Genomic DNA, 27536 nt, shown 5'->3' on the forward strand with positions numbered 1-27536 from the left:
TTATAAATCACCAATAACAAGCATATATTTTTCGCCAACAAATAATTTACATATATTAGTATATTAAAAATAAACAAATGCTGGTACTTTATTTATAGACAATTCCAATAGTCACTAGAACAGTGTATCAACATACCAAAAAAAATATGAACCAACAAGCATTGTCTTTCAACCACAAAACTGAATATGCTAATTTTGCAAATTATCCACGGTTTAATAATAATTGTGCAAATAAATAATTCCACAGTTGTGGTTGATGGTTTTAGTTGTGCAACTTCAAATCTGAAATACTAATAAGCCCAGCACAAGCGTAATTTAAGGCAACAATGTTAGTGCAAAGAGACAAAGGAAATAATATACAGATGATCACATTTAGCAACCCTTAAACATTCAATTTTGTGTTTCTTTTTAATGTTTGCTAGAGCTATAGGCATATCCTGGTTGCAAATGAAAAAAAGTGCTATAAACATAGCTGCACATACAAAAGGACTCTAAGCCACCAATGTATAAGGCACTGGGGTTCTGGATTTTCTAGGAAACATTATAATCCTCGAACTACTACTGTATATGTGTCTTTCTGTGCAAATTAATGTACCAAGTTCCATGAGTTGTCACTGAATAATTTCACTAATTTGCAGCACTGGACTATTCAAATAGACAGTACCTAAAATACAAAAATAAATAGTAATCCTATTAGACTTTTTTTTACTGGTGCAGCAAATAAAAAGTAACCCTTAATCATCCTATAATGTACTTGATTCTTCAGCAAACACAGCAATACCCAATTCCATTCAGTTTCAAGGGCTGATGCAAGTCCCACTGGAACTTTGGAGTAGACTCAACATGTCTATATTCTGCATACAAATATAACTATATTCTGTTTATGCTCCACTTAAAAGGCTTGTTTATTCCATTAGTGATTCTGCATTTGGTGTTCCCCTGGATTTCTGCCATTGCCATTTTGTTTGCAGATGCTGGTCCCAGCAGCAGCAGTATCATAATTCAAATCTGCCCAGACAATGGTTAGGATTTAATGGATTCCCAGAATGTACAGGACCCCCTTACAATCCGTGCTAGACCTTTCCTACTGGGTTCAGCACGTGTAAACACGTCACATCCGTGGTTTGAGGAGGGTTTCACTGAATCCTTTATGGGAGGTGCACAATTAAATGAAAAACAGTTCTTCACTTAAGGTTCTTTAGTTTTCAGAACATAAGGTTTTCTAGATAAACTAAGAAGCATATGGACTACTGTAATTAAAACAGTAGGGGAAAAGATATTTACACATTCTATCATCTAGCTAGTTTTCATGTTCACTCGTCCATTAGAAATAATAGTGGTTAATTAATTTAATTTATATCCTTTTTGGTCAATGACAATGCCAGAGATAAGTATTCCAGCCTCGCAGCAAATTGATAATATTCTGTAGATTACGAAATGCTTGTATGATACAGTATACTCTTCTTTATACTGTATTTAGTTTGTATTACTATGCATAGTTAATTGATGTAATTAACTTTACATCCATTTTTTAAAGACTCTCAAGCCTGCTGCAGTTTCGATTAAGTTAAAGAAAAAAAGCCACCAAATAAAAGAATAAAAATTAGTAAATGTGGATGACTATTCTTACTAGTGAATTCTAAAGTGGATACATATTAATGAAAACATACATATTAAAAAAAAAAAAAAAAAAAAAAAAAATTACTAATTTTCCTTATTGAAAATGTTTTGGACAAGAGAGATAAAGGAGATGTTTAAGCATTTTGCTTTTTACAGTCTCTGATAGACGCAATGTTATTCCACACCGCTCGAGTAGACTGTACATCGCTAACCAAATCTTAAGTGTCACATACTGAACTTCCAAACTGTGAGGTACAAAGACCATTAAAGACCCTAATTAAACTATGATTAGAATAGACATAGGCTAGACAGTGTGGATGGGTTAAAAAAAAAAAAGTTTGCATTTATATATGGTAATGAATGTTTTCTATATAATGAAGTTGAAAATACCGTTGTATTTAAACAGAAGGTCTGCTATAAAACGGACCACAAAATAGAAGAAAAAAAGTAACTTGCTTAACTATTCAACTAGTTTAATATTTAGCGCCCTAGATTTGAGTTATATTTACAGTATGAGAATGCCTCAGCTTAACCAGATATCTTTAGTGTCCATGACATGTTGATCAGATTTGAACCTTTCCCTAATTTATCAAGGAATTTTGAAACTTATTTTTAAAAGGCACTACTAAATATAACAGGCAAATAATAGATGGCAAATTCTAATGGATGGTTAAGTAACATAGATTGTGCCTCGTCAGAATGGAACCCATGGCCACAGTATTGAGGCATCAAGCTAACCACATTGCAACTATGCCAGACAGGTTTGAGTAAAGATACTAAAGCACAACTCTGAGTGTTAATCATATAATAAAACAAAAATCCAGTTTGTTAAGTGTAGACTCACCTTCTTTTGTATTAATCTGACTTAATTATTGCTTATATCAACTTTTGAAAATGGCAGAAAAAGAAAAAACATTTAATCAAAATTAAAGGGCCCCTATTTTGCATTTGCAGAGAAACAGGATGAAATAGGGGAAAGTAATGGAACTTATCAGCAGATTGGGCAATCCAACCAGCAACCTCCAATGAATTTTCTAGTGCTGCCAGCTACAAAGTGTAATTAGGGAAATACTCTGCAAAATCATAGCTTCCCCCAATACATGTTTGGATAAATGAATAAAGGCACAGCAATATATCCCCCTTTATACCCTTAATTAGAAAGTGTTCAAGGCCAATTCTTGCTATAGTGCTGTGACTATACTCCTTTACTCATCTGTGTGTAAAGATTATACCATTATCTATAGTGGTAGAATAATACCAGGTTCATTGTCTATGTTCTTGATGGAATCAGCATATAATATGTATGGTGACATATTCATGCTAGTGAGTGTATACACTTTGCCAAAAGACATTCTACCATAGTATAAAGAAAGTGCTTAATGTTTATGGGATTATGTAGTAAAAATACTACAAAATATAAATTACCAAGACACTAAGGGGGGAATTCAATTCAGCACGATAATGTTAAATTACCCCTGCAACAGGCAGGTCAAGGCACTTTGCTAATTTTGACACAATGCCCATAGAAGTGCACATGAAAATTAGCAATGTTTGGTGCTGCATTAAACATCAAACACTGCGGCAGCACCTTGCGCTAAAATGAATTACCCTCTTACTAATGTACTAGAATTTTCTTCAACATGCAAGTGAAAGAGTGGAAACCACAAACAGATCACATCATGGATAGCTTATTAGATATGTCCTGCTTTCAGGGCCATGTTCCTGTAGTCCAAGGGGGTAAATAAATTGTGTCTGGATATATAGGCCAAAGCAATAATATATTACACACTTCAACAGCTGTGCAAAAGGTGAGACACAATTAGTAAATAACCATGTATATAATAGAATTGCTGTATACCCCAACTTTCTCCTGACTAATATCAGCATCTCCCAAGCAAACAGAATAGGAGAAAAAAAAAAAACATTCAAGAAATTCACAGAAATGTGACACATACAAAATCAAAAATTCGGAATTCATGGTCACTGCAGTGTGACTGACCCCGCATCAGTGCTAAACTTGACTTCCTTCCACTTTACCGACAGGTTGCAAAACAATTCAAACGTTTCCTATGAAGTTTCTTTCTGGTTTTTGAGCAATGTACTAAAGACTGTCCAAAGCACTAAGGGATTCTCACAGTTGTGCTGCTTCTCCCAATGCTCAAATAGTTCATTTTGGGCTTTAAATACTTGCTTACACAACAGGCAGTTGAAATGATTTCCACAGCAGAACTGAATTTCTGTACACAACCCAGGAAGAGATTTTTCCTGACAGTTTTCTTGTTCTTCAATTGATGGCGAGGATAAATCTTCCGCAAAGTCACTGTGAGCTGCGTCAGAAAAACACAGAGGTTTCTTCAATCTACTAGAAGCTACAAGCTCCTCATCATAGCTACTACACTTCACCAGATTTCGTCTCTCGTTAAGCAATTTCCAGTAGTGGGCTGCTTGTTTAATCAATTCCTCTTGCGCGCCCTGTCGGTTCTCCAAAACACCTTCTTGCAGTATTTCATGAAATTCTTTTCCATGTACAGAAAGCAAATGAAGCTTTATATCTGAAAATGTAGGCGCTATCAAATGACACAGCCCACATTTTATCTTCAGTCTGATCTTCTCTGCTTGTCCTGGAATATAGTCATCTTCATTATTACCACTCTTCTTCCTGCAGAGAAAAAGACCTCAGTGCTATTAAATAAAACAGTAGCCACAATAAAACAAAAAAAAAAAGTTCTAACAAAACTTCAATGCGTTTTAATTTTAAGTTTTTGTCTCCTAGTCGATGGCTTCAAAATGTATTGTGAGATGGAAAACAAAGGACAGGTTCCAGGCTAAGCTATTAACAAACATACACAGAGAGACAACAACACATTAAATAAAAAGTGCACAAACAGCTAGGTACTGGTTGTTTAAAGTAACAACTGTACTTTCAAAAGAATTTCACCCCTATGTATATATAGCAATTACAACCAGGTCTCTTTAGTTTCCACCCACCAGATTTTCATAGAATCATTTATGGCTGAACGTGGGAGCTGATGTCTCAGTATGATTATCGCCCAAACTGTTGGAGTACTTGAGGAAAGAAGGAAGGAATCAAAGGATACAAAGATATTTTATGGCTTTCTACTTTACATAAAATGAGTTTGGAAATAATGCTTTACACCGATCAGAAGACTCCTATGGGAGAAATTTGCACTTTTGAACTATGAGGCAAATTACAAATTTAGGACTACCTCTCATCCAGAATGTAGGCCATAAACCATTCCTGTAAGTTTGCACTGAAAAGACCACCCTATAGATTTTTAGCCTGCCAATAGAGATGATCCGATTTACTGAACAACAACTAAAAAATGTTAGTGTTTCCCTGGAAATGATTGAATACCCCCCCCCCCCCCCCCCCCCCCCCAAAAAAAAAAAAAAAAAAGCCTGGCAGTTGGTGATAGATGTTTGGATATGGTCACCTCCTTTAACAAAAATAATTTGCTCTCCAAAGTATATCAGTCAAACACTCACCTGTCCAATGAGTTGACTTCATTCTTTACATTGAGGGTCAAATTTTTTTTCTCAAGTTGTTTAACTGAAGACTCCGTACTGATGATAACTCGATGCACTTCTTTAAGATGACCAAAATATACTTTAATGTGGCCAAACACTTTGGCACAGAACTCACAACACATCAACTTCTTGAGACGGCTCTCGCTGTGGTGAAGTTTCATGTGCGTGCTGAGACTGCCCGAGTGCACATAGGCTTTTCGGCACAGACGACAATGGTATGGCCTTTTGTTCGTGTGGCTGTTCAAGTGATCTTGTAGGTGATGTTTAAACTGAAAACTACGATTGCAGATATGACATGTATAATACACCTTTGCTACTGAAGACAAAATTTGACTGTCGTTGTTTTGATCAATTTGCCTCCACCTATGTGGCCTGATACTGAGCAACCGATTTCTAATGGGAGATTCTGCAGAGTGTGCTTGTAATACAGAAGTGGACGCACCCAGTGATGACAAGTTGTGTATTTCCACTATTGGCTTTGGCATAATGTTTCTGTATTTCTTCACTGATACAACGTTTTCATCACTCATATCGACAATCTCAGCTCTGACTTTATCCTTGGACATAATTAGCTTGCCACTCTCCAGTTTAATCTTAGGTTGGCAGCTAGTCTCACTAGATGCTTTTCGTTTCTTTACTTTTTTCTTTCCTATAGTGCCATTTTGTTTGCTCAAATTGCCCACATCATGCTCCAGAACGGACTGTTGTGGACTGTCAGGTGTGGAGACATTTGAAACTGTGACTGTAGGAGGGGGAGCTTGGACTTCACACGTAACAGTCTGAACTCCAGGTTGCCCTACATTCAAAAGTGGAACATCTACTAAACTTGCCAAGTCCTTACATTTAGAAATAGAGGATTTTGTAATCTTTGAATAAGGCAAGATGGGTAATTTTCCTTTTGGAATAGATTGGAGATGAACCGGGCTGCCAAACATCATCGGAGAGAGGACTGCTAAAGAGTTTGTAGAATCAACCACTTTATTTCTTTCACATCTTACCAATGTTCCATTGTCTATCCTCTCAACATTAACATTGAGCCTTATAGGACTACCTGTGCCAAATGTGACAGGCTGAAGTTTTTCAACGCATGCCAAAGCACAAGTATCTACTTTACCTTCTTCAGTTCCAATACCTAGAAAAATGCTACTTTCAGAATTCGCCTCGGTTGCCGTCACAGGAGCAGGTTTTGTAGTCTCAGTCTCTTGTTTAGGTTCAAAAGCTATAATACTCTCCGTGTTTACTAATTTAGGTTTGTTTAGAACATTTGCCTTTTTGTTTAGTAGCTTCTTGCTTTGTGCAGGTTGGTATCTTGGGATGGGCAATTTGGGATTTTCGTGGAGAGGTATGCCTGTGGATTGGAGGACCGACCCACCCAAAGGTGGAGAGACTTGTGGTAAAGCTACAAGAGAGAAAGTACCATCATGACTGGCTACTTTCATCAAAGTATAGTTCTGTGTGTTAATAATTAAGGGTTTAGGACTGGATAGTGCGATGTCTGACACAGAAGGTGGATAACTGGATGACACACAGGAAGAAACAATCTTTGGTGAAACTTTCGGGGCAATGGTTCTAAAATGGGTTGTGTTAGACACAATTTTCCTGCCAGTCGTTCCAGTGGATCCAAGCGGAGTCTTCGTTTCCTCTGTAAAAATATAAAGTACGTATACAAATGACAAGTAGGTTAGAAAAGGTTTACTGCGATTATTACATTTAACTGACCTGCTTACAATTTATCCAAAAAATTATTGTTTGTTTTGTTCTTCTCAACCAATAGTTTTAAGAAGGACATGTTATAACATACAAGGCTCACAGCGATGCACTAACATGAATTAACAAATGCACCTGAGGGCTCGTGAACAAAGTTTTATCATAGTTTTACAGTTGTAATTGTGAGGTAAACCCTGATTAGTTATTGAATGGGTTATGGTTTCTGTCTTACTGAGTTAAGCTATCTACATAGAGTCATTTGTCCCTTTTTGAATAATTCGTGAGTGGTGCTCATTAGGAAAAATAAGAAATAATCCTAGTGTCAGACCTCACCATTCTTACTAATTAAAAAACAAAACACGGTTTTCATCTATTTTTGCTGTAACACATTTTTGTCTTTAGGAATTTCACCAGGGACTAAATAGTTTATTTCCTTAGGTCTATGGTTACTTTGTCGACAGTGAGACCATCACTATTGACAAAGTGACCATCAACTTCCTAATGGTATTTGGATGGTAGGTAGACATTGATATGGTCAACACAGGAAAAAGAGCAACACATTAAAATAGTCGACACGGGACAGGTTGACACATGCAAAGGTTAACATGGCATTTTTAAACTTTTTTTTAGATTTTTCATTCTTTACCATCCACGTAGACTACGATTGGGAATAGTAACCTGTGCCAAACACAGTGCAGCGAGCCACCTTGCCCTCAGATTAAAGGGACACGGCACACTAATTGGTATTCCTGGTCATGTTGCACTAATTAAAAAACAAAACACGGTTTTCATCTATTTTTGCTGTAACACATTTTTGTCTTTAGGAATTTCACCAGGGACTAAATAGTTTATTTCCTTAGGTCTATGGTTACTTTGTCGACAGTGAGGAGACTGACAGAAGAATGCTGGGGCAGCCTCTGAACAAAGCAAAAAATAAAAATTTACTCACCGGTAATTCTATTTCTCGTAGTCCGTAGTGGATGCTGGGGACTCCGTAAGGACCATGGGGAATAGACGGGCTCCGCAGGAGACTGGGCACTCTAAAGCAAGATTCAGTACTATCTGGTGTGCACTGGCTCCTCCCTCTATGCCCCTCCTCCAGACCTCAGTTAAGGAAACTGTGCCCGGAAGAGCTGACATTACAAGGAAAGGATTTTGGAATCCAGGGTAAGAATCATACCAGCCACACCAATCACACTGTACAACTTGTGATAAACTTACCCAGTGAACAGTATGAACAACAACTGAGCATCACTCAACCGATGCTACATAACCATAACCCTTTGTTAAGCAATAACTATATACACGTATTGCAGAAAGTGCGCACTTGGGACGGGCGCCCAGCATCCACTACGGACTACGAGAAAATAAGATTTTACTCACCAGTAAATCTATTTCTCGTAGTCCGTAGATGCTGGGAACTCCGTAAGGACCATGGGGAATAGCGGCTCCACAGGAGACTGGGCACAACTAAAGAAAGCTTTAGGACTACCTGGTGTGCACTGGCTCCTCCCTCTATGACCCTCCTCCAGACCTCAGTTAGGATACCGTGCCCGGAAGAGCTGACACAATAAGGAAAGGATTTGGAATCCCGGGTAAGACTCATACCAGCCACACCAATCACACCGTATAGCTCGTGATAGTATACCCAGTTAACAGTATGAAATATAACTGAGCCTCTCAACAGATGGCTCAACAATAACCCTTTAGTTAAACAATAACTATATACAAGTATTGCAGACAATACGCACTTGGGATGGGCGTCCAGCATCCACTACGGACTACGAGAAATAGATTTACCGGTGAGTAAAATCTTATTTTCTCTAACGTCCTAAGTGGATGCTGGGAACTCCGTAAGGACCATGGGGATTATACCAAAGCTCCCAAACGGGCGGGAGAGTGCGGATGACTCTGCAGCACCGAATGAGCGAACTCTAGGTCCTCCTCAGCCAGGGTATCAAACTTGTAGACTTTAGCAAATGTGTTTGACCCCGACCAAGTAGCTGCTCGGCAAAGTTGTAAAGCAGAGACCACTCGGGCAGCCGCCCAAGAAGAGCCCACCTTCCTCGTGGAATGGGCTTTTACAGATTTAGGATGCGGCAGTCCAGCCGCAGAATGTGCAAGTTGAATCGTGCAACAGATCCAGCGAGCAATAGTCTGCTTTGAAGCAGGCGCACCCAACTTGTTGGGTGCATGAAGGATAAATAGCGAGTCAGTCTTTCTGACTCCAGCTGTCCTGGAAACATAGATTTTTAGGGCCCGGACTACGTCCAGCAACTTGGAATCCTCCAAGTCACGAGTAGCCGCAGGCACCACAATAGGCTGGTTCAAATGAAAAGCTGAAACCACCTTTTGGAGAAATTGGGAACGAGTCCTCAATTCCGCCCTATCCTTATGAAAAATCAGATAAGGGCATTTGCATGACAAAGCCGCCAATTCTGATACACGCCTGGCCGACGCCAACAGCATGACCACTGTCCACGTGAGGTATTTTAGCTCCACGGATTTAAGTGGTTCAAACCAATGTGACTTCAGGAAATCCAACACCACGTTGAGATCCCACGGTGCCACTGGAGGCACAAACGGGGGCTGAATATGCAGCCCTCCCTTAGCAAAAGTCTGAACTTCAGGCAATGAAGCCAGTTCTTTTTGGAATAAAATGGACAGAGCCGAAAACTGGACCTTACTGGAACCCATTTTAGGCCCATAGTCACTCCTGACTGTAGGAAGTGCAGAAATCGACCCAGTTGAAAATCCTCCGTTGGGGCCTTCCTGGCCTCACACCAAGCAACATATTTTCGCCACATGCGGTGATAATATTTTGCGGTCACATCTTTCCTAGCCTTAATCAGCGTAGGAATGACTTTATCCGGAATGCCCTTTTCCTTTAGGATCCGGTGTTCAACCGCCATGCCGTCAAACGCAGCGGCGGTAAGTCTTGGAACAGACAGGGCCCCTGCTGCAGCAGGTCCTGTCTGAGCGACAGAGGCCATGGGTCCTATGAGATCATTTCTTGAAGTTCTGGGTACCAAGATCTTCTTGGCCAATCCGGAACCACGAGTATAGTTCTTACTCCTCTCCTTCTTATTATTCTCAGTACCTTGGGTATGAGAGGAAGAGGAAGGAACACATACACCGACTGGTACACCCACGGTGTTACCAGAGCGTCCACAGCTATCGCCTGAGGGTCCCTTGACCTGGCGCAATAACATTTTGGCTTTTTGTTGAGGCGGGACGCCATCATGTCCACCTGTGGCCCTTCCCAATGGTGTACAATCATTTGGAAAACTTCTGGATGAAGTCCCCACTCTCCCGGGTGGAGGTCGTGTCTGCTGAGAAAGTCTGCTTCCCAGTTGTCCACTCCGGGAATGAACACTGCTGACAGTGCTAACACATGATTTTCCGCCCATCGGAGAATCCTTGTGGCTTCTGCCATTACCATCCTGCTTCTCGTGCCGCCCTGTCGGTTTACATGGGCGACCGCCGTGATGTTGTCTGACTAGATCAGCACCGGCTGGTTTTGAAGCAGGGGTCTTGCCTGACTTAGGGCATTGCAAATGGCCCTTAGTTCCAGAATATTTATGCGTAGGGAAGTCTCCTGACTTGACCATTGTCCTTGGAAGTTTCTTCCCTGTGTGACTGCCCCCCAACCTCGAAGGCTGGCATCCGTGGTCACCAGGACCCAGTCCTGTATGCCGAATCTGCAGCCCTCTGGAAGATGAGCACTCTGCAGCCATCACAACAGCGACACCCTGGCCCTTGGAGACAGGGTTATCAGCCGATGCATCTGAAGATGCGATCCGGACCACTTGTCCAACAGATCCCACTGAAAGATCCTTGCATGGAACCCTCCAAATGGAATTGCTTCGTAAGAAGCCACCATCTTTCCCAGGACTCGCGTGCAATGGTGCACCGACACCTGTTTTGGTTTTAGGAGGTCTCTGACTAGAGATGACTTCAGGATCCAGCCGTGCTGTTGTAGCACTGCCCCAGCTAGTGCTACTCCGATCAACAACTGTTCCCTGGACCTCGCCTTTATAAGGAGATCATCCAAGTACGGGATAATTATAACTCCCTTCCTTCGAAGGAGTATCCTCATCTCTGCCATTACCTTGGTAAATACCCTCAGTGCCGTGGACAGACCAAACGGCAACGTCTGGAATTGGTAATGACAGTCCTGTACCACAAATCTGAGGTACTCCTGGTGAGGGGGGTAAATGGGGACATGCAGGTAAGCATCCTTGATGTCCAGTGATACCATGTAATCCCCTTCGTCCAGGCTTGCAATAACCGCCCTGAGCGATTCCATTTTGAACTTGAACCTTCGTATATAAGTGTTCAAGGATTTCAAATTTAAAATGGGTCTCACCGAACCGTCCGGTTTCGGTACCACAAACACTGTGGAATAGTAACCCCGTCCCTGTTGAAGAAGGGGTACCTTGACTATCACCTGCTGCGAATACAGCTTGTGAATTGCCTCCAGCACTGCCTCCCTGTCTGAGGGAGCTGTCGGCAAGGCAGATTTGAGGAAACGGCGAGGGGGAGACGTCTCGAATTCCAGCTTGTACCCCTGAGATACTACCTGTAGAATCCAGGGATCCACCCGTGAGCGAGCCCACTGGTCACTGAAATTCTTGAGACGGGCCCCCACCGTACCTGGCTCCGCCTGTGGAGCCCCAGCGTCATGCGGTGGACTTAGAGGAAGCGGGGGAGGACTTTTGTTCTTGGGAACTGGCTGTATGCTGCAGCTTTTTCCCTCTACCTCTGGGCAGAAAGGACGCGCCTTTAACCCGCTTGCCTTTCTGGGGCCGAAAGGACTGTACCTGATAATACGGTGCTTTCTTTGGCTGTGAGGGAACATGGGGCAAAATGTTGATTTCCCAGCTGGAGCTGTGGAAACGAGGTCCGAGAGACCATCCCCAAACAACTCCTCACCCTTGTAAGGCAAAACTTCCATGTGCCTTTTAGAATCAGCATCACCTGTCCACTGCCGAGTTCCTGGCAGAAATGGACATTGCGTTTATTTTAGATGCCAGTCGGCAATTATCCCTCTGTGCATCTCTCATGTATAAGACTGCGTCTTTAATATGCTCTATGGTTAGCAATATAGTGTCCCTGTCTAAGGTACAGAGAATCTGACCAAGCAGCTGCAGCACTGCACATTCATGCTGAAGCAATAGATGGTCTCAGTATAATGCCTGAGTGTGTATATACAGACTTCAGGATAGCCTCCTGCATTCTATCTGCAGGCTCCTTTAGGGCGGCTGTGTCCTGAGACGGTAGTGCCACCTTCTTTGACAGACGTGTGAGCGCTTTATCCACCCTAGGGGATGTCTCCCAACGTGACCTATCCTCTGGCGGGAAAGGGTACACCATTAGTAACCTTTTAGAAATTACCAGTTTCTTATTGGGGGAAACTCACGCTTCTTCACACATTTAGTTCATCAGATGGGGGAAAATAAGAATTTACTTACCGATAATTCTATTTCTCGGAGTCCGTAGTGGATGCTGGGGTTCCTGAAAGGACCATGGGGAATAGCGGCTCCGCAGGAGACAGGGCACAAAAAGTAAAGCTTTACGATCAGGTGGTGTGTACTGGCTCCTCCCCCTATGACCCTCCTCCAAGCCTCAGTTAGGTACTGTGCCCGGACGAGCGTACACAATAAGGAAGGATTTATGAATCCCGGGTAAGACTCATACCAGCCACACCAATCACACCGTACAACCTGTGATCTAAACCCAGTTAACAGTATGATAACAGCGGAGCCTCTGAAAAGATGGCTCACAACAATAATAACCCGATTTTTGTAACTATGTACAAGTAATGCAGATAATCCGCACTTGGGATGGGCGCCCAGCATCCACTACGGACTCCGAGAAATAGAATTATCGGTAAGTAAATTCTTATTTTCTCTATCGTCCTAGTGGATGCTGGGGTTCCTGAAAGGACCATGGGGATTATACCAAAGCTCCCAAACGGGCGGGAGAGTGCGGATGACTCTGCAGCACTGAATGAGAGAACTCCAGGTCCTCCTTAGCCAGGGTATCAAATTTGTAGAATTTTACAAACGTGTTCTCCCCCGACCACGTAGCCGCTCGGCAGAGTTGTAATGCCGAGACCCCTCGGGCAGCCGCCCAAGAAGAACCCACCTTCCTTGTGGAGTGGGCTTTTACCGATTTTGGCTGTGGCAGGCCTGCCACAGAATGTGCAAGCTGAATCGTACTACAAATCCAGCGAGCAATAGTCTGCTTAGACGCAGGAGCGCCCAACTTGTTGGGAGCATATAGTATAAACAGCGAGTCAGATTTCCTGACTCCAGCTGTCCTTGAAATGTATATTTTTAAAGCTCTGACAACGTCCAACAACTTGGAGTCCTCCAAGTCGCTTGTAGCCGCAGGCACTACAATAGGTTGGTTCAGATGAGATGCTGACACCACCTTAGGGAGAAAATGCGGACGAGTCCGCAGTTCTGCCCTGTCCGAATGGAAAATCAGATATGAGCTTTTGTAAGATAAAGCTGCCAGTTCTGACACTCTCCTGGCCGAAGCCAGGGCTAGTAGCATGGTCACTTTCCATGTGAGATATTTCAAATCCACAGTTTTTAGTGGTTCAAACCAATGAGATTTGAGAAAGTCCAAAACAACATTGAGATCCCACGGTGCCACTGGAGGCACCACAGGGGGCTGTATATGCAGCACTCCCTTAACAAAAGTCTGGACTTCAGGAACTGAAGCCAATTCTTTTTGGAAGAAAATCGACAGGGCCGAAATTTGAACCTTAATAGATCCCAATTTGAGACCCATAGACAATCCTGATTGCAGGAAATGTAGGAATCGACCCAGTTGAAATTCCTCCGTCGGAGCACTCCGATCCTCGCACCACGCAACATATTTTCGCCAAATGCGGTGATAATGTTGCGCGGTTACTTCCTTCCTTGCTTTAATCAAAGTAGGAATGACTTCTTCCGGCATGCCTTTTTCCTTTAGGATCCGGCGTTCAACCGCCATGCCGTCAAACGCAGCCGCGGTAAGTCTTGAAACAAACAGGGACCCTGCTGAAGCAAGTCCCTTCTCAGAGGGAGAGGCCACGGATCTTCCGTGATCATCTCTTGAAGTTCCGGGTACCAAGTCCTTCTTGGCCAATCCGGAACCACTAGTATCGTTCTTACGCCTCTTTGCCGTATAATTCTCAATACTTTTGGTATGAGAGGCAGAGGAGGAAACACATACACCGACTGGTATACCCAAGGCGTTACCAGCGCGTCCACAGCTATTGCCTGCGGATCTCTTGACCTGGCGCAATACCTGTCCAGTTTATTGTTGAGGCGAGACGCCATCAGGTCCACCATTGGTCTTTCCCAACGGGTTACCAGCATGTGGAAAACTTCTGGATGAAGTCCCCACTCTCCCGGGTGAAGGTCGTGTCTGCTGAGGAAGTCTGCTTCCCAGTTGTCCACTCCCGGGATGAACACTGCTGACAGTGCTATCACATGATTCTCTGCCCAGCGAAGAATCCTTGCAGCTTCTGCCATTGCACTCCTGCTTCTTGTGCCGCCCTGTCTGTTCACATGGGCGACTGCCGTGATGTTGTCCGACTGGATCAACACCGGTTTTCCTTGAAGCAGAGGTTCTGCCTGGCTTAGAGCATTGTAGATTGCTCTTAGTTCCAGAATGTTTATGTGAAGAGACGTTTCCAGGCTCGACCCCACGCCCTGGAAGTTTCTTCCTTGTGTGACTGCTCCCCAGCCTCTCAGGCTGGCGTCCGTGGTCACCAGGATCCAATCCTGTATGCCGAATCTGCGGCCCTCCAATAGATGAGCACTCTGCAACCACCACAGAAGAGATACCCTTGTCCTTGGAGACAGGGTTATCCGCTGGTGCATCTGAAGATGCGACCCTGACCATTTGTCCAACAGATCCCTCTGGAAAATTCTTGCGTGGAATCTGCCGAATGGAATTGCTTCGTAAGAAGCCACCATTTTTCCCAGGACTCTTGTGCATTGATGTACAGACACCTTTCCTGGTTTTAGGAGGTTCCTGACAAGCTCGGATAACTCCTTGGCTTTTTCCTCCGGGAGAAAAACCTTTTTCTGAACCGTGTCCAGAATCATCCCTAGGAACAGCAGACGTGTTGTCGGAATTAACTGGGATTTTGGAATATTCAGAATCCACCCGTGCTGTTTTAGCACTTCTTGAGACAGTGCTAATCCCATCTCTAGCTGTTCTCTGGACCTTGCCCTTATTAGGAGATCGTCCAAGTATGGGATAATTAATACGCCTTTTCTTCGAAGAAGAATCATCATCTCGGCCATTACCTTGGTAAAGACCCGAGGTGCCGTGGACAATCCGAACGGCAGCGTCTGAAACTGATAGTGACAGTTCTGTACGACGAACCTGAGGTACCCCTGGTGTGAGGGGTAAGTTGGAACGTGGAGATACGCATCCTTGATGTCCAAGGATACCATAAAGTCCCCTTCTTCCAGGTTCGCTATCACTGCTCTGAGTGACTCCATCTTGAACTTGAACTTCTTTATGTACAGGTTCAAGGATTTCAGATTTAGAATAGGTCTTACCGAGCCATCCGGCTTCGGTACCACAAATAGAGTGGAATAATACCCCTTTCCTTGTTGTAAAAGGGGTACCTTGACTATCACCTGCTGAGAGTACAGCTTGTGAATGGCTTCCAAGACCGTCACCCTGTCGGAGGGGGACGTTGGTAAAGCAGACTTCAGGAAACGGCGAGGTGGATCCGTCTCTAGTTCCAACCTGTACCCCTGAGATATTATCTGCAGGATCCAGGGATCTACCTGCGAGTGAGCCCACTGCGCGCTGAAATTCTTGAGACGACCCCCCACCGCCCCCGAGTCCGCTTGAGAAGCCCCAGCGTCATGCTGAGGCTTTTGTAGAAGCGGGGGAGGGCTTCTGTTCCTGGGAAGGAGCTGCCTGTTGCTGTCTCTTCCCCCTTCCTCTGCCTCGTGGCAGATATGAATATCCCTTTGCTCTCTTGTTTTTAAAGGAACGAAAGGGCTGCGGTTGAAAAGTCGGTGTCTTTTTCTGTTGGGGAGTGACTTGAGGTAAAAAGGTGGATTTCCCGGCTGTAGCCGTGGCCACCAAATCCGATAGACCGACACCAAATAACTCCTCCCCTTTATACGGCAAAACTTCCATATGCCGTTTTGAGTCCGCATCGCCTGACCACTGTCGCGTCCATAAACTTCTTATGGCCGAGATGGACATAGCACTTACCCGTGATGCCAGTGTGCAGATATCCCTCTGTGCATCACGCATATAAAGAAATGCATCCTTTATTTGCTCTAAAGACAGTAAAACATTGTCCCTATCCAGGGTATCAATATTTTCAATCAGGGACTCTGACCAAGCTACCCCAGCACTGCACATCCAGGCTGTCGCTATAGCTGGTCGTAGTATAACACCTGTATGTGTGTATATACTTTTTTGGATATTTTCCATCCTCCTATCTGCTGGATCTTTAAGTGCGGCCGTCTCAGGAGAGGGTAACGCCACTTGTTTTGATAAGCGTGTGAGCGCCTTGTCCACCCTAGGAGGTGTTTCCCAGCGCGCCCTAACCTCTGGCGGGAAAGGGTATAAAGCCAATAACTTCTTTGAAATTAGCATTTTTTTATCGGGGGCAACCCACGCTTCATCACACACCTCATTTAATTCATCTGATTCAGGAAAAACTATAGGTAGTTTTTTTTACACCCCACATGATACCCTGTTTTGTGGTACCTGTAGTATCAGCAATATGTAACGCCTCCTTCATTGCCAAAATCATATAACGTGTGGCCCTACTAGAAAATACGGTTGATTCGTCACCGTCGCCACTGGAATCAGTGCCTGTGTCTGGGTCTGTGTCGACCGACTGAGGCAAAGGGCGTTTTACAGCCCCTGACGGTGTTTGAGGCGCCTGGACAGGCACTAATTGATTGTCCGGCCGTCTCATGTCGTCAAACGACTGCTTTAGCGTGTTGACACTATCCCGTAATTCCATAAATAAAGGCATCCATTCTGGTGTCGACCCCCTAGGAGGTGACATCCCCATATTTGGCAATTGCTCCGCCTCCACACCAATATCGTCCTCATACATGTCGACACACACGTACCGACACACAGCAGACACACAGGGAATGCTCTTAACGAAGACAGGACCCCACTAGCCCTTTGGGGAGACAGAGGGAGAGTTTGCCAGCACACACCAAAAGCGCTATATATGACAGGGATAGCCTTATAATAAGTGCTCCCTGTATAGCTGCTTTAATAATATAGTTTTGCCACAATTTTGCCCCCCCTCTCTTGTTTTACCCTGTTTCTGTAGTGCAGTGCAGGGGAGAGCCTGGGAGCCTTTCTGACCAGCGGAGCTGTGTGAGGAAAATGGCGCTGTGTGCTGAGGAGATAGGCCCCGCCCCTTTTTCGGCGGGCTCGTCTCCCGCTCTTTAGTGGATTCTGGCAGGGGTTAAATATCTCCATATAGCCCCCGGAGGCTATATGTGAGGTATTTTTAGCCAAAAAAGGTTTTCATTTGCCTCCCAGGGCGCCCCCCTCCCAGCGCCCTGCACCCTCAGTGACTGCCGTGTGAAGTGTGCTGAGAGGAAAATGGCGCACAGCTGCAGTGCTGTGCGCTACCTTAAGAAGACTGAGGAGTCTTCTGCCGCCGATTCTGGACCTCTTCTCGTTTCAGCATCTGCAAGGGGGCCGGCGGCGAGGCTCCGGTGACCATCCAGGCTGTACCTGTGATCGTCCCTCTGGAGCTAATGTCCAGTAGCCAAGAAGCCAATCCATCCTGCACGCAGGCGAGTTCACTTCTTCTCCCCTAAGTCCCTCGTTGCAGTGATCCTGTTGCCAGCAGGACTCACTGTAAAATAAAAAACCTAAGCTAAACTTTTCTAAGCAGCTCTTTAGGAGAGCCACCTAGATTGCACCCTTCTCGGCCGGGCACAAAAATCTAACTGAGGCTTGGAGGAGGGTCATAGGGGGAGGAGCCAGTACACACCACCTGATCGTAAAGCTTTACTTTTTGTGCCCTGTCTCCTGCGGAGCCGCTATTCCCCATGGTCCTTTCAGGAACCCCAGCATCCACTAGGACGATAGAGAAAAACCACTGGAAGCTTTTTTCTCCCCAAACATAATACCCTTTTTTGTGGTACCTGGGGTAATATCAGAAATGTGCAACACATTTTTCATTGCCGTAATCATGCAACGGGTGGCTCTATTGGAATGTACAGTAGTCTCATCGTCGTCGACACTGGAGTCAGTATCCGTGTCGACATCTGTGTCTGCCATCTGAGGTAGTGGGGGTTTTAGGGCCCCTGATGGCTTTTGAGATGCCTGGGCAGGCACGGGCTGAGAAGCCGGCTGTCCCACATCTGCTACGTCGTCAAACCTTTTATGTAAGGAGTTGACACGGTCACGTAATTCCTTCTACATGTCCATCCACTCAGGTGTCGACCCCGCAGGGGGTGACATCACATTTATCGGCATCTGCTCCGCCTCCACATAAGCCTCCTCATCAAACATGTCGACACAGCCGTACCGACACACCGCACACACACAGGGAATGCTCTGACTGAGGACAGGACCCCACAAAGTCCTTTGGGGAGACAGAGAGAGAGTATGCCAGCACACACCAGAGCGCTATATAATGCAGGGATTCACACTACCCACAGTGATTTTTCCCTTATAGCTGCTATAATACACAGATTTGCGCCTAAATTTAGTGCCCCCCCCTCTCTTTTTAACCCTTTGAGCCTGAAAACTACAGGGGAGAGCATGGGGAGCGGTCTTCCAGCTGCACTGTGAAGAGAAAATGGCGCCAGTGTGCTGAGGAAGATAGCCCCGCCCCTTTTTCGGCTGACTTCTCCCGCTCTTATAATCATAATGTGGCAGGGGTATTTTACACATATATAGCTTATTAGGCTATATTATGTGTGATTTGCCACTCTTAAGGTACTCTAATTGCTGCCCAGGGCGCCCCTTCCCCCAGCGCCCCCCAGCGCCCTGCACCCATTAGTGACCGGAGTATGTGGTGTGCACAGGGAGCAATGGCGCACAGCTGCAGTGCTGTGCGCTACCTTAATGAAGACCGGAATCTTCTGCCGCTGATTTCCTGGACGTTCTTCTTGCTTCTGGCTCTGCAAGGGGGACGGCTGCGCGGCTCCGGGACCGGACGACCGAGGCTGGGCCTGTGTTCGATCCCTCTGGAGCTAATGGTGTCCAGTAGCCTAAGAAGCCCAAAAGCTAGCTGCAAGCAGGTAGGTCCGCTTCTCTCCCCTAAGTCCCTCGTAGCAGTGAGTCTGTTGCCAGCAGATCTCACTGAAAATAAAAAAACCTAAAATATACTTTCTTTTCTAGGAGCTCAGGAGAGCCCCTAGTGTGCATCCAGCTCGGCCGGGCACAAAATTCTAACTGAGGTCTGGAGGAAGGTCATAAAGGGAGGAGCCAGTGCACACCAGGTAGTCCTAAAGCTTTCTTTAGTTGTGCCCAGTCTCCTGCGGAGCCGCTATTCCCCATGGTCCTTACGGAGTTCCCAGCATCCACTTAGGACGTTAGAGAAATAGAATTACCGGTGAGTAAATTCTTATTTTCTCTAACGTCCTAGTGGATGCTGGGGACTCCGTAAGGACCATGGGGATTATACCAAAGCTCCCAAACGGGCGGGAGAGTGCGGACGACTCTGCAGCACCGAATGGGCAAACACCAGGTCCTCCTCAGCCAGGGTATCAAACTTGTAGAATTTTGCAAATGTGTTTGAACCCGACCAAGTAGCAGCTCGGCAAAGCTGTAATGCCGAGACCCCTCGGGCAGCCGCCCAAGAAGAGCCCACCTTCCTTGTGGAAGGGGCTTTCACTGATTTTGGATGCGGCAATCCAGCCGCAGAATGAGCCTGCTGAATCGTGTTACAGATCCAGCGAGCAATGGTTTTCTTTGAAGCAGGAGCACCCAGCTTGTTGGACGCATACAGGATAAACAGCGAGTCAGTTTTCCTGACTCCAGCCGTCCTGGCAACATAGATCTTCAAAGCCCTGACTACATCAAGCAACTTGGAATCCTCCAAGTCACGAGTAGCCGCAGGCACCACAAAGGGTTGGTTCAAATGAAAAGATGACACCACCTGTGGCAGAAACTGCGGACGAGTCCGCAATTCTGCCCTATCCATATGGAAAACCAGATAGGGGCTTTTACATGACAAAGCCGCCAATTCTGACACACGCCTAGCTGAAGCTACGGCCAACAGCATGACCACTTTCCACGTGAGATACTTTAGCTCCACTGTCTTAAGTGGCTCAAACCAGTGGGATTTCAGGAAACCCAAGACCACGTTAAGATCCCAAGGTGCCACTGGGGGCACAAAAGGAGGCTGAATATGCAGCACTCCCTTAACAAACGTCTGAACCTCAGGCAGCGAAGCCAGTTCTTTTTGAAAGAAAATGGATAGGGCCGAAATCTGGACCTTTATGGACCCTAATTTTAGGCCCATAGTCACACCTGACTGTAGGAAGGGCAGGAATCGACCCAGCTGGAATTCCTCTGTAGGGGCCTTCCTGGCCTCACACCAAGCAACATATTTTCGCCATATACGGTGATAATGTTTTGCAGTCACGTCCTTCCTAGCCTTTATCAGCGTAGGAATAACTGCATCCGGAATGCCCTTTTCTGCTAGGATCCGGCGTTCAACCGCCATGCCGTCAAACGCAGCCGCGGTAAGTCTTGGAACAGACAGGGCCCCTGTTGCAACAGGTCCTGTCTGAGAGGCAGAGGCCATGGGTCCTCTGTGAGCATTTCTTGCAGTTCCGGGTACCAAGTCCTTCTTGGCCAATCCGGAACAATGAGTATTGTTCTCACTCCTCTTTTTCTTACGATTCTCAGTACCCTGGGTATGAGAGGAAGAGGAGGAAACACATAGACCGACTGGAATACCCACGGTGTCACCAGTGCGTCCACAGCTATCGCCTGAGGGTCTCTTGACCTGGCGCAATACCTCTTAAATTTTTTGTTGAGGCGGGACGCCATCATGTGCACCTGTGGCAGTTCCCATCGATTTACAATCTGCGTGAAGACTTCTTGATGAAGTCCCGACTCTCCCGGGTGGAGGTCGTGTCTGCTGAGGAAGTCTGCTTCCCAGTTGTCCACTCCCGTAATGAACACTGCTGACAGTGCTTGCACGTGATTCTCCGCCCAATGAAGAATCCTGGTGGCTTCCGCCATTGCCACCCTGCTTCTTGTGCCGCCCTGGCGGTTTACATGAGCGACTGCCGTGATGTTGTCTGACTGAATCAGCACTGGTTGGTCTCGAAGCAGAGGCTCCGCTTGACTCAGGGCGTTGTATCTGGCCCGTAGCTCCAGGATATTTATGTGCAGACAAGTCTCCTGACTTGACCACAGCCCTTGGAAGTTTCTTCCTTGAGTGACTGCCCCCCACCCTCGGAGACTTGCATCCATGGTCACCAGGACCCAGTCCTGTATGCCGAATCTGCGGCCCTCGAGGAGGTGAGCACCTTGTAGCCACCACAGAAGAGACACCCTGGCCCTGGGGGACAGGGTGATCATCCGATGCATCTGAAGATGCGATCCGGACCATTTGTCCAGCAGATCCCACTGAAAGATCCTCGCATAGAACCTGCCGAAGGGAATGGCTTCGTATGACGCCACCATCTTTCCCAGGACTCGTGTGCAGTGATGCACTGACACCTGTTTTGGCTTTAGGAGGTCTCTGACCAGAGTCACAAGCTCCTGAGCCTTCTCCTCCGGGAGAAACACCTTCTTCTGGTCTGTGTCCAGAATCATGCCCAGGAAGGGCAGACGCGTCGCAGGAATCAGCTGCGACTTTGGAATGTTCAGAATCCAGCCGTGCTGACGCAACACTTCCTGAGAGTGTGCTACGCTGATCAGCAACTGCTCCCTGGACCTCGCCTTTATGAGGAGATCGTCCAAGTATGGGATAATTGTAACCCCTTGCTTCCAAAGGAGCACCATCATTTCCGCCATCACCTTGGTAAAAACTCTCGGTGCCGTGGACAGGCCAAACGGCAACGTCTGGAATTGGTAATGACAGTCCCGTACCTCAAACCTGAGGTACTCCTGATGAGGCGGATAAATGGGGACATGCAAGTAAGCATCCTTGATGTCCAGAGACACCATAAAATCCCCCTCTTCCAGGCTTGCAATGACCGCTCTGAGCGATTCCATTTTGAACTTGAACTTCTTCAGATAAATGTTCAGGGATTTTAAATTTAAAATGGGTCTGACCGAACCGTCCGGTTTCGGTACCACAAACATAGTGGAATAGTAGCCCCTTCCCCGTTGAAGGGGGGGGGGGGAACCTCTACCACCACCTGCTAGAGAAAAAGTTTGTGAATTGCCGCCAACACTATCTCCCTTTCCATGGGGGAAGTTGGTAAGGCCGATTTTAGGTAACGGTGAGGGGGCGTCACCTCGAATTCCAGCTTGTATCCCTGAGACACAATTTGTATAGCCCAAGGATCCACCTGTGAGCGAACCCACTGGTGGCTGAAATGTCGGAGACGCGCCCCCACGGCTCCTGGCTCCGCCTGTGGAGCCCCAGCGTCATGCGGTGGATTTAGTGGAAGCCGGGGAAGACTTTTGTTCCTGGGAACTAGCTGCATGGTGCAGCTTTTTTCCTCTACCCCTGCCTCTGGCAAGAAAGGACGCACCTCTGACCTTCTTGCTCTTCTGAGAACGAAAGGACTGCATTTGGTAATACGGTGCTTTCTTAGGCTGTGGAGGGACACAAGGCAAGAAATTTTACTTCCCAGCTGTAGCGGTGGAAACTAGGTCCGAGAGACCGTCCCCAACAATTTCTAATCCTTATAAGGTAAAACCTCCATGTGTTTTTTTAGAGTCGGTATCCCCTGTCCATTGCAGAGTCCATAAGACCCTTCTGGCAGAAATGGACATTGCGTTTACTCTAGAGCCCAGTAGGCAAATGTCCCTATGGGCATCCCGCATATATAGGACCGCGTCCTTGATATGTGCCAGGGTCAGTAGAACAGTGTCCCTGTCCAGGGTATCTATCTCCTCAGACAGAGTATCCGTCCATGCAGCTACCGCACTACACATCCAGGCCGAAGCAATTGCTGGTCTCAGCAGTGTGCCAGAATGTGTATAAACGGACTTCAGGATAGCTTCCTGCTTTCTATCCGCAGGATCCTTTAGGGCGGCCGTATCCTGAGACAGCAGGGCCACCTTCTTAGACAAGCGTGTCAACGCCTTGTCGACCTTAGGGGAGGATTCCCAGCGTAACCTGTCCGTTGGCGGGAAAGGATACGCCATAAGTAATCTCTTGGAAATTATCACCTTCCTGTCAGGGGAATCCCACGCTTTTTCACATAATTAATTTAATTCATGTGAAGGGGGAAAAGTCACTTCATGCTTTTTCTCCCCATACATATAAATCCTCTTGTCAGGGACAGGATTTTCCTCAGAAATGTGTAATACATCCTTCATTGCTACAATCATGTAGCGGATGGCTTTAGTCATTTTAGGCTGCAACTTTGCCTCATCGTCATCGACACTGGAGTCAGATTCCGTGTCGACATCTGTGTCAACTATCTGGGATAGTGTGCGCTTTTGAGACCCTGAGGGCCTCTGCGCTGTAGGATCAGGCATGGGTTGAGACCCTGACTATCCCAAGGTTACAGTTTTATCCAATCTGTTATGCAAGGAGTTTACATTATCATTTAACACCTTCCACATATCCATCCAATCAGGTGTCGGCACCGTCGGCGGCGACACCACACTCAGCTGCACTTGTCCTGCCTCCACGTATCCTTCCTCATCAAACATGTCGACACAGGCGTACCGACACACAGCACACACACAGGGAATGCTCTGACTGAGGACAGGACCCCACAAGGCTTTTGGGGAGACAGAGAGAGAGTATGCCAGCACACACCCCAGCACTATATAACCCAGGGATTACACTGTACCTTAGTGTTTACCCCGTAGCTGCTGTTAAATATATCTCTGCGCCTAAATTTATGTGCCCCCCCTCTCTTTTTTACCCTTTATTGCACCTGTATATTGCAGGGGAGAGCCTGGGGAGCGTCCTTCCAGCGGAGCTGTGAAGAGAAAATGGCGCTGGTGTGCTGAGGAAGAAGGCCCCGCCCCCTCAGCGGCAGGCTTATGTCCCGCTTTAATGTGTAAAAAATGGCGGGGGCTCGGGCATATATACAGTCCCAGACTGTATATGTGTCTATTTTTGCCAAAAAGGTAATTAATTGCTGCCCAGGGCGCCCCCCCCTGCGCCCTACAGTGACCGGAGTGTGCGGTGTGCTGTGGGAGCAATGGCGCACAGCTGCAGTGCTGTGCGCTACCTTAAGTGAAGACAGGAGTCTTCAGCCGCCGATTTCGAGGTCTTCATGCTTCTGCTGCTTCTGTACTTCTGGCTCTGCGAGGGGGACGGCGGCGTGGCTCCGGACGATCAAGGTTAGGTACCCGTGTTCGATCCCTCTGGATCTAATGGTGTCCAGTAGCCTAAGAAGCGCTACCTAGCTGTCGTGAGTAGGTTTGCTTCTCTCCCCTCAGTCCCTCGTAGCAGAGAGTCTGTTGCCAGCAGAAGCTCTCTGAAAATAAAAAACCTGACAAAATACTTTCTTTTCTAGCAAGCTCAGGAGAGCCCACTAGGAGCACCCAGCTCTGGCCGGGCACAGATTCTAACTGAGGTCTGGAGGAGGGGCATAGAGGGAGGAGCCAGTGCACACCAGATAGTACTGAATCTTTCTTTAGAGTGCCCGGTCTCCTGCGGAGCCCGTCTATTCCCCATGGTCCTTACGGAGTCCCCAGCATCCACTAGGACGTTAGAGAAATTCTACTTAAAGCATTATTACAGTGCGGGCATTCTACTACCCACTTAGTAAAAATGCTATAAGTAACATTTTAGTCGTGTTGGTGTACTGCCGCCAGAATTCTGCTGTCGAGACCATCACTATTGACAAAGTGACCATCAACTTCCTAATGGTATTTGGATGGTAGGTAGACATTGATATGGTCAACACAGGAAAAAGAGCAACACATTAAAATAGTCGACACGGAACAGGTTGACACATGCAAAAAACATGGCATTTTTAAACTTTTTTTTAGATTTTTCACTTTTTCATTCTTTACCATCCACGTAGACTACGATTGGGAATAGTAACCTGTGCCAAACACAGTGCAGCGAGCCAACTTGCCCTCAGATTAAAAGGGACACGGCACACTAATTGGTATTCCTGGTCATGTTGCACAAAAAGCGTCACCGAAAAAGTATAAAACTGTAATGTCGATCTTTTGAGGTGTCGAACTGTCCCATGTCGACCCTTTTCATGGGACAACCATGTCAATGTCGACTAATAGTGGTCAACCTTTTGACTGTTGACCCAGTGATCCATAACCTAAGTACATCTCAACATCTTCTAATCTCGTAACAAACTGGGAGAGAAAATGTTTTTCTTATTTGCGGAGATGGAGAATGTACGGTAGGTTTGTTTATTTTGTGGTTGTGCTTCCAGCTCCTGATGACAGGAAGAACATCTCAGAGCTGCAAAATAAATGAAAAAGCTACTGTAACTTTCCATTTTAATGGCACAATCCCCAAAAAATTATATAAATGTATAATTGTTGAGCCATAAAAGAGGGTTAATGAGGATTTAATTCACTGTCTACGATTATCCCTTGGAGCCTTTTGTTACAATTATTGTAATCCAGGAAAAGACCAGTTACTATCTTAACATATTTTGGATAACGCCAGAATTCAACACAGGAACAGAACTAAAGAAAATAAATGTTAAATGCACTGATTAAGTATCAAAATCTAAAAAGATAATGGGGTATATAGTTCTCCAAAACAAATATTTAATGATGACATCACTAGCCCTGTGATCTGCTGTAGCCAGACCTATTTTCACCTGGTTTTAAACATTATGGTAGTTTGGAATTATTACTTTTTTGGCAGGGAACCTATGTAAAGCATTCATCTGAATAATGATGCGACTCAGCAATATATATTAAGGACTCGTGCATGTTAATGTTAAAGGTGCCAACACTTGAAGGAAAAGTTTCCCTTATTTGATGATTTCTAGGCATTGAACTGAATCACTGGACTGTGACAAGCACATACATAGACTGTACATTGAAAAAAAAGACAGTAAATACCTGGAGATGCGGTTTTTCCCACACATATCTCCTGGACTTGCTGCATACTGTAGTTTTAATTCTCTCTGCAGGAGAACCGTGCATAACAGACAGCTCCTGCAAAATGCAAGTTACAAATCACAATTTACAGAAGAGACAGAACAGACAACCAGGACAGCCCTATGCCAACAACATCTAAGTCACTTTATACATCTAGAGCAACAATAAGAGTGCCGTAACATCACACTGGGGAGAGACGCTAGGCTGCCCACCTGACACCAGCCAGGAGTCAGCTATGTCACACATACATTCACTGCGGAGTCAGCTATGTCACACATACATTCACTGCGCAGTGCTGCACTCAGCGCTACAGCAGCAGCAACCTTCCCCGGGTCTGTTCCTCTTCCGCATGACGTCACACCCCTCGCGCTACTTCCCAGGAAAACGTTCTACACTGGCTCCGCCCACTGAAAGCGATCGCTGTAGTGTACCCAGTCTGGCAGCCTGTAACAGCGGGTCGGGGAGGCGGCCAGATTCGGCATGTGTCCTTCGTGACACTCTGTAATGATGTGGTTGACGGTGCCATACCTCCCATCATGACCCTCTCCAGGAGGGTCAGAATGCTCTGCTCCTGGACTTCCCTCTTACTGTAGGATTGCCCTCCCCTGTGCTGAACTAGTTACTTGATGATAAAGGTGTTTCAGCACAGGTGATGGCAATCATAAATTAAGAGAGAAGTCCAGGAGCAGAGCACCTGGAGAGGGTCATGTTATTAGGGATCAGAAACCATGGGTGGGATCCTGAACATTAGCTAAAATAGTGCATACTTTCCTACCTGACCCTCTCCATGAGGGAGAAAATGCTCTGTTCTTGGACTTTCCTGGTAATGTATGATTGCCATCACCTGTGGTGAAACACCTTTCTTAACAATTAACTAGCTCACCACAGGTGATGGCAATCGTAGTGCACAGGTTCTCAAACTTGGTCCTCAGAACCCCACACAGTGCATGTTTTGCAGGCAGAGCCGGATTAACAATGGGGCGGATGGAGCTGCAGCTCCAAGCCCCCCATCAAAATAGGCCCACTGCATCTGCTGTGCTGCTGCTGTAGACAGGAAAAAAAATTCCTGCTACAGCAGCCTGCCAAGGTCCCGCCCTCTGGCCGCAACCCCCTCTCACCCCCTCCGTCAGCAGCGGCGGCATAAACTGTGCCCTTACAGCGGCGCAATGGAAGGCTTGCTTCACCTGCATTGGCTCCCCCGGCTCCTTGCGCCGCATACACAGTGACGTCAGGATGTGTGACGTCGTAGAGCGCCGCCCCGGCACCACCGCACATGATCTGAAGGAAGCAGCAGCTGCTGCACAGTGACGGCCTCTGAGTAGGCTGCTCTATAAAGATACTCCTGTCCTGAGGTGAGGTGTAGTCCTGCTGACTCCTGCACTGCTGCTAAAATAACGATTATTTAGGCGCTGACTTTAATACATATATATATATATATATAAATATATATATAT

At 46.0% G+C, this 27536-nt stretch overlaps 1 protein-coding gene across 4 annotated transcripts; it reads right to left on the reverse strand.

Moving 5' to 3' along the window:
- Positions 1–26637, reverse strand: ZNF438 (zinc finger protein 438). 4 transcript variants are annotated; one of them, XM_063922065.1, is made up of 4 exons: positions 26611–26637; positions 26044–26139; positions 5128–6811; positions 1–4279 (listed from the first exon to the last, which is right to left on the reverse strand). In XM_063922065.1, exons 2-4 carry the CDS (start codon positions 26087–26089, stop codon positions 3688–3690), a joined length of 2322 nt encoding a protein of 773 aa, XP_063778135.1. In that variant the 5' UTR covers positions 26090–26139; positions 26611–26637; the 3' UTR covers positions 1–3687. The 4 variants fall into 4 exon arrangements, with proteins under 4 accessions (XP_063778135.1, XP_063778134.1, XP_063778132.1 ...); XM_063922064.1 differs by lacking the exon at positions 26611–26637 and adding an exon at positions 26331–26523; XM_063922062.1 differs by lacking the exon at positions 26611–26637 and adding an exon at positions 26363–26522.
- Positions 26638–27536: the final 899 nt, after the last annotated feature.

Source organism: Pseudophryne corroboree, chromosome 5 (genome assembly GCF_028390025.1).
Source record: "Pseudophryne corroboree isolate aPseCor3 chromosome 5, aPseCor3.hap2, whole genome shotgun sequence".
NCBI classification, from domain to species: domain Eukaryota; kingdom Metazoa; phylum Chordata; class Amphibia; order Anura; family Myobatrachidae; genus Pseudophryne; species Pseudophryne corroboree.

What these genes read in the sequence shown, in the direction of transcription:
- ZNF438 (XM_063922065.1), bottom strand. Translation starts at nt 26,089, where the DNA reads ATGCAGCAAGTCCAGGAGATATGTGTGGGAAAAACCGCATCTCCAG. An exon ending in GGGAAAAACCGCATCTCCAG is followed by an intron (nt 6,812 to 26,043) that starts GTATTTACTGTC and finishes ATATTTTTACAG; the next exon opens with AGGAAACGAAGACTCCGCTT. An exon ending in GAAGTCAACTCATTGGACAG is followed by an intron (nt 4,280 to 5,127) that starts GTGAGTGTTTGA and finishes TTTTCTCTGCAG; the next exon opens with GAAGAAGAGTGGTAATAATG.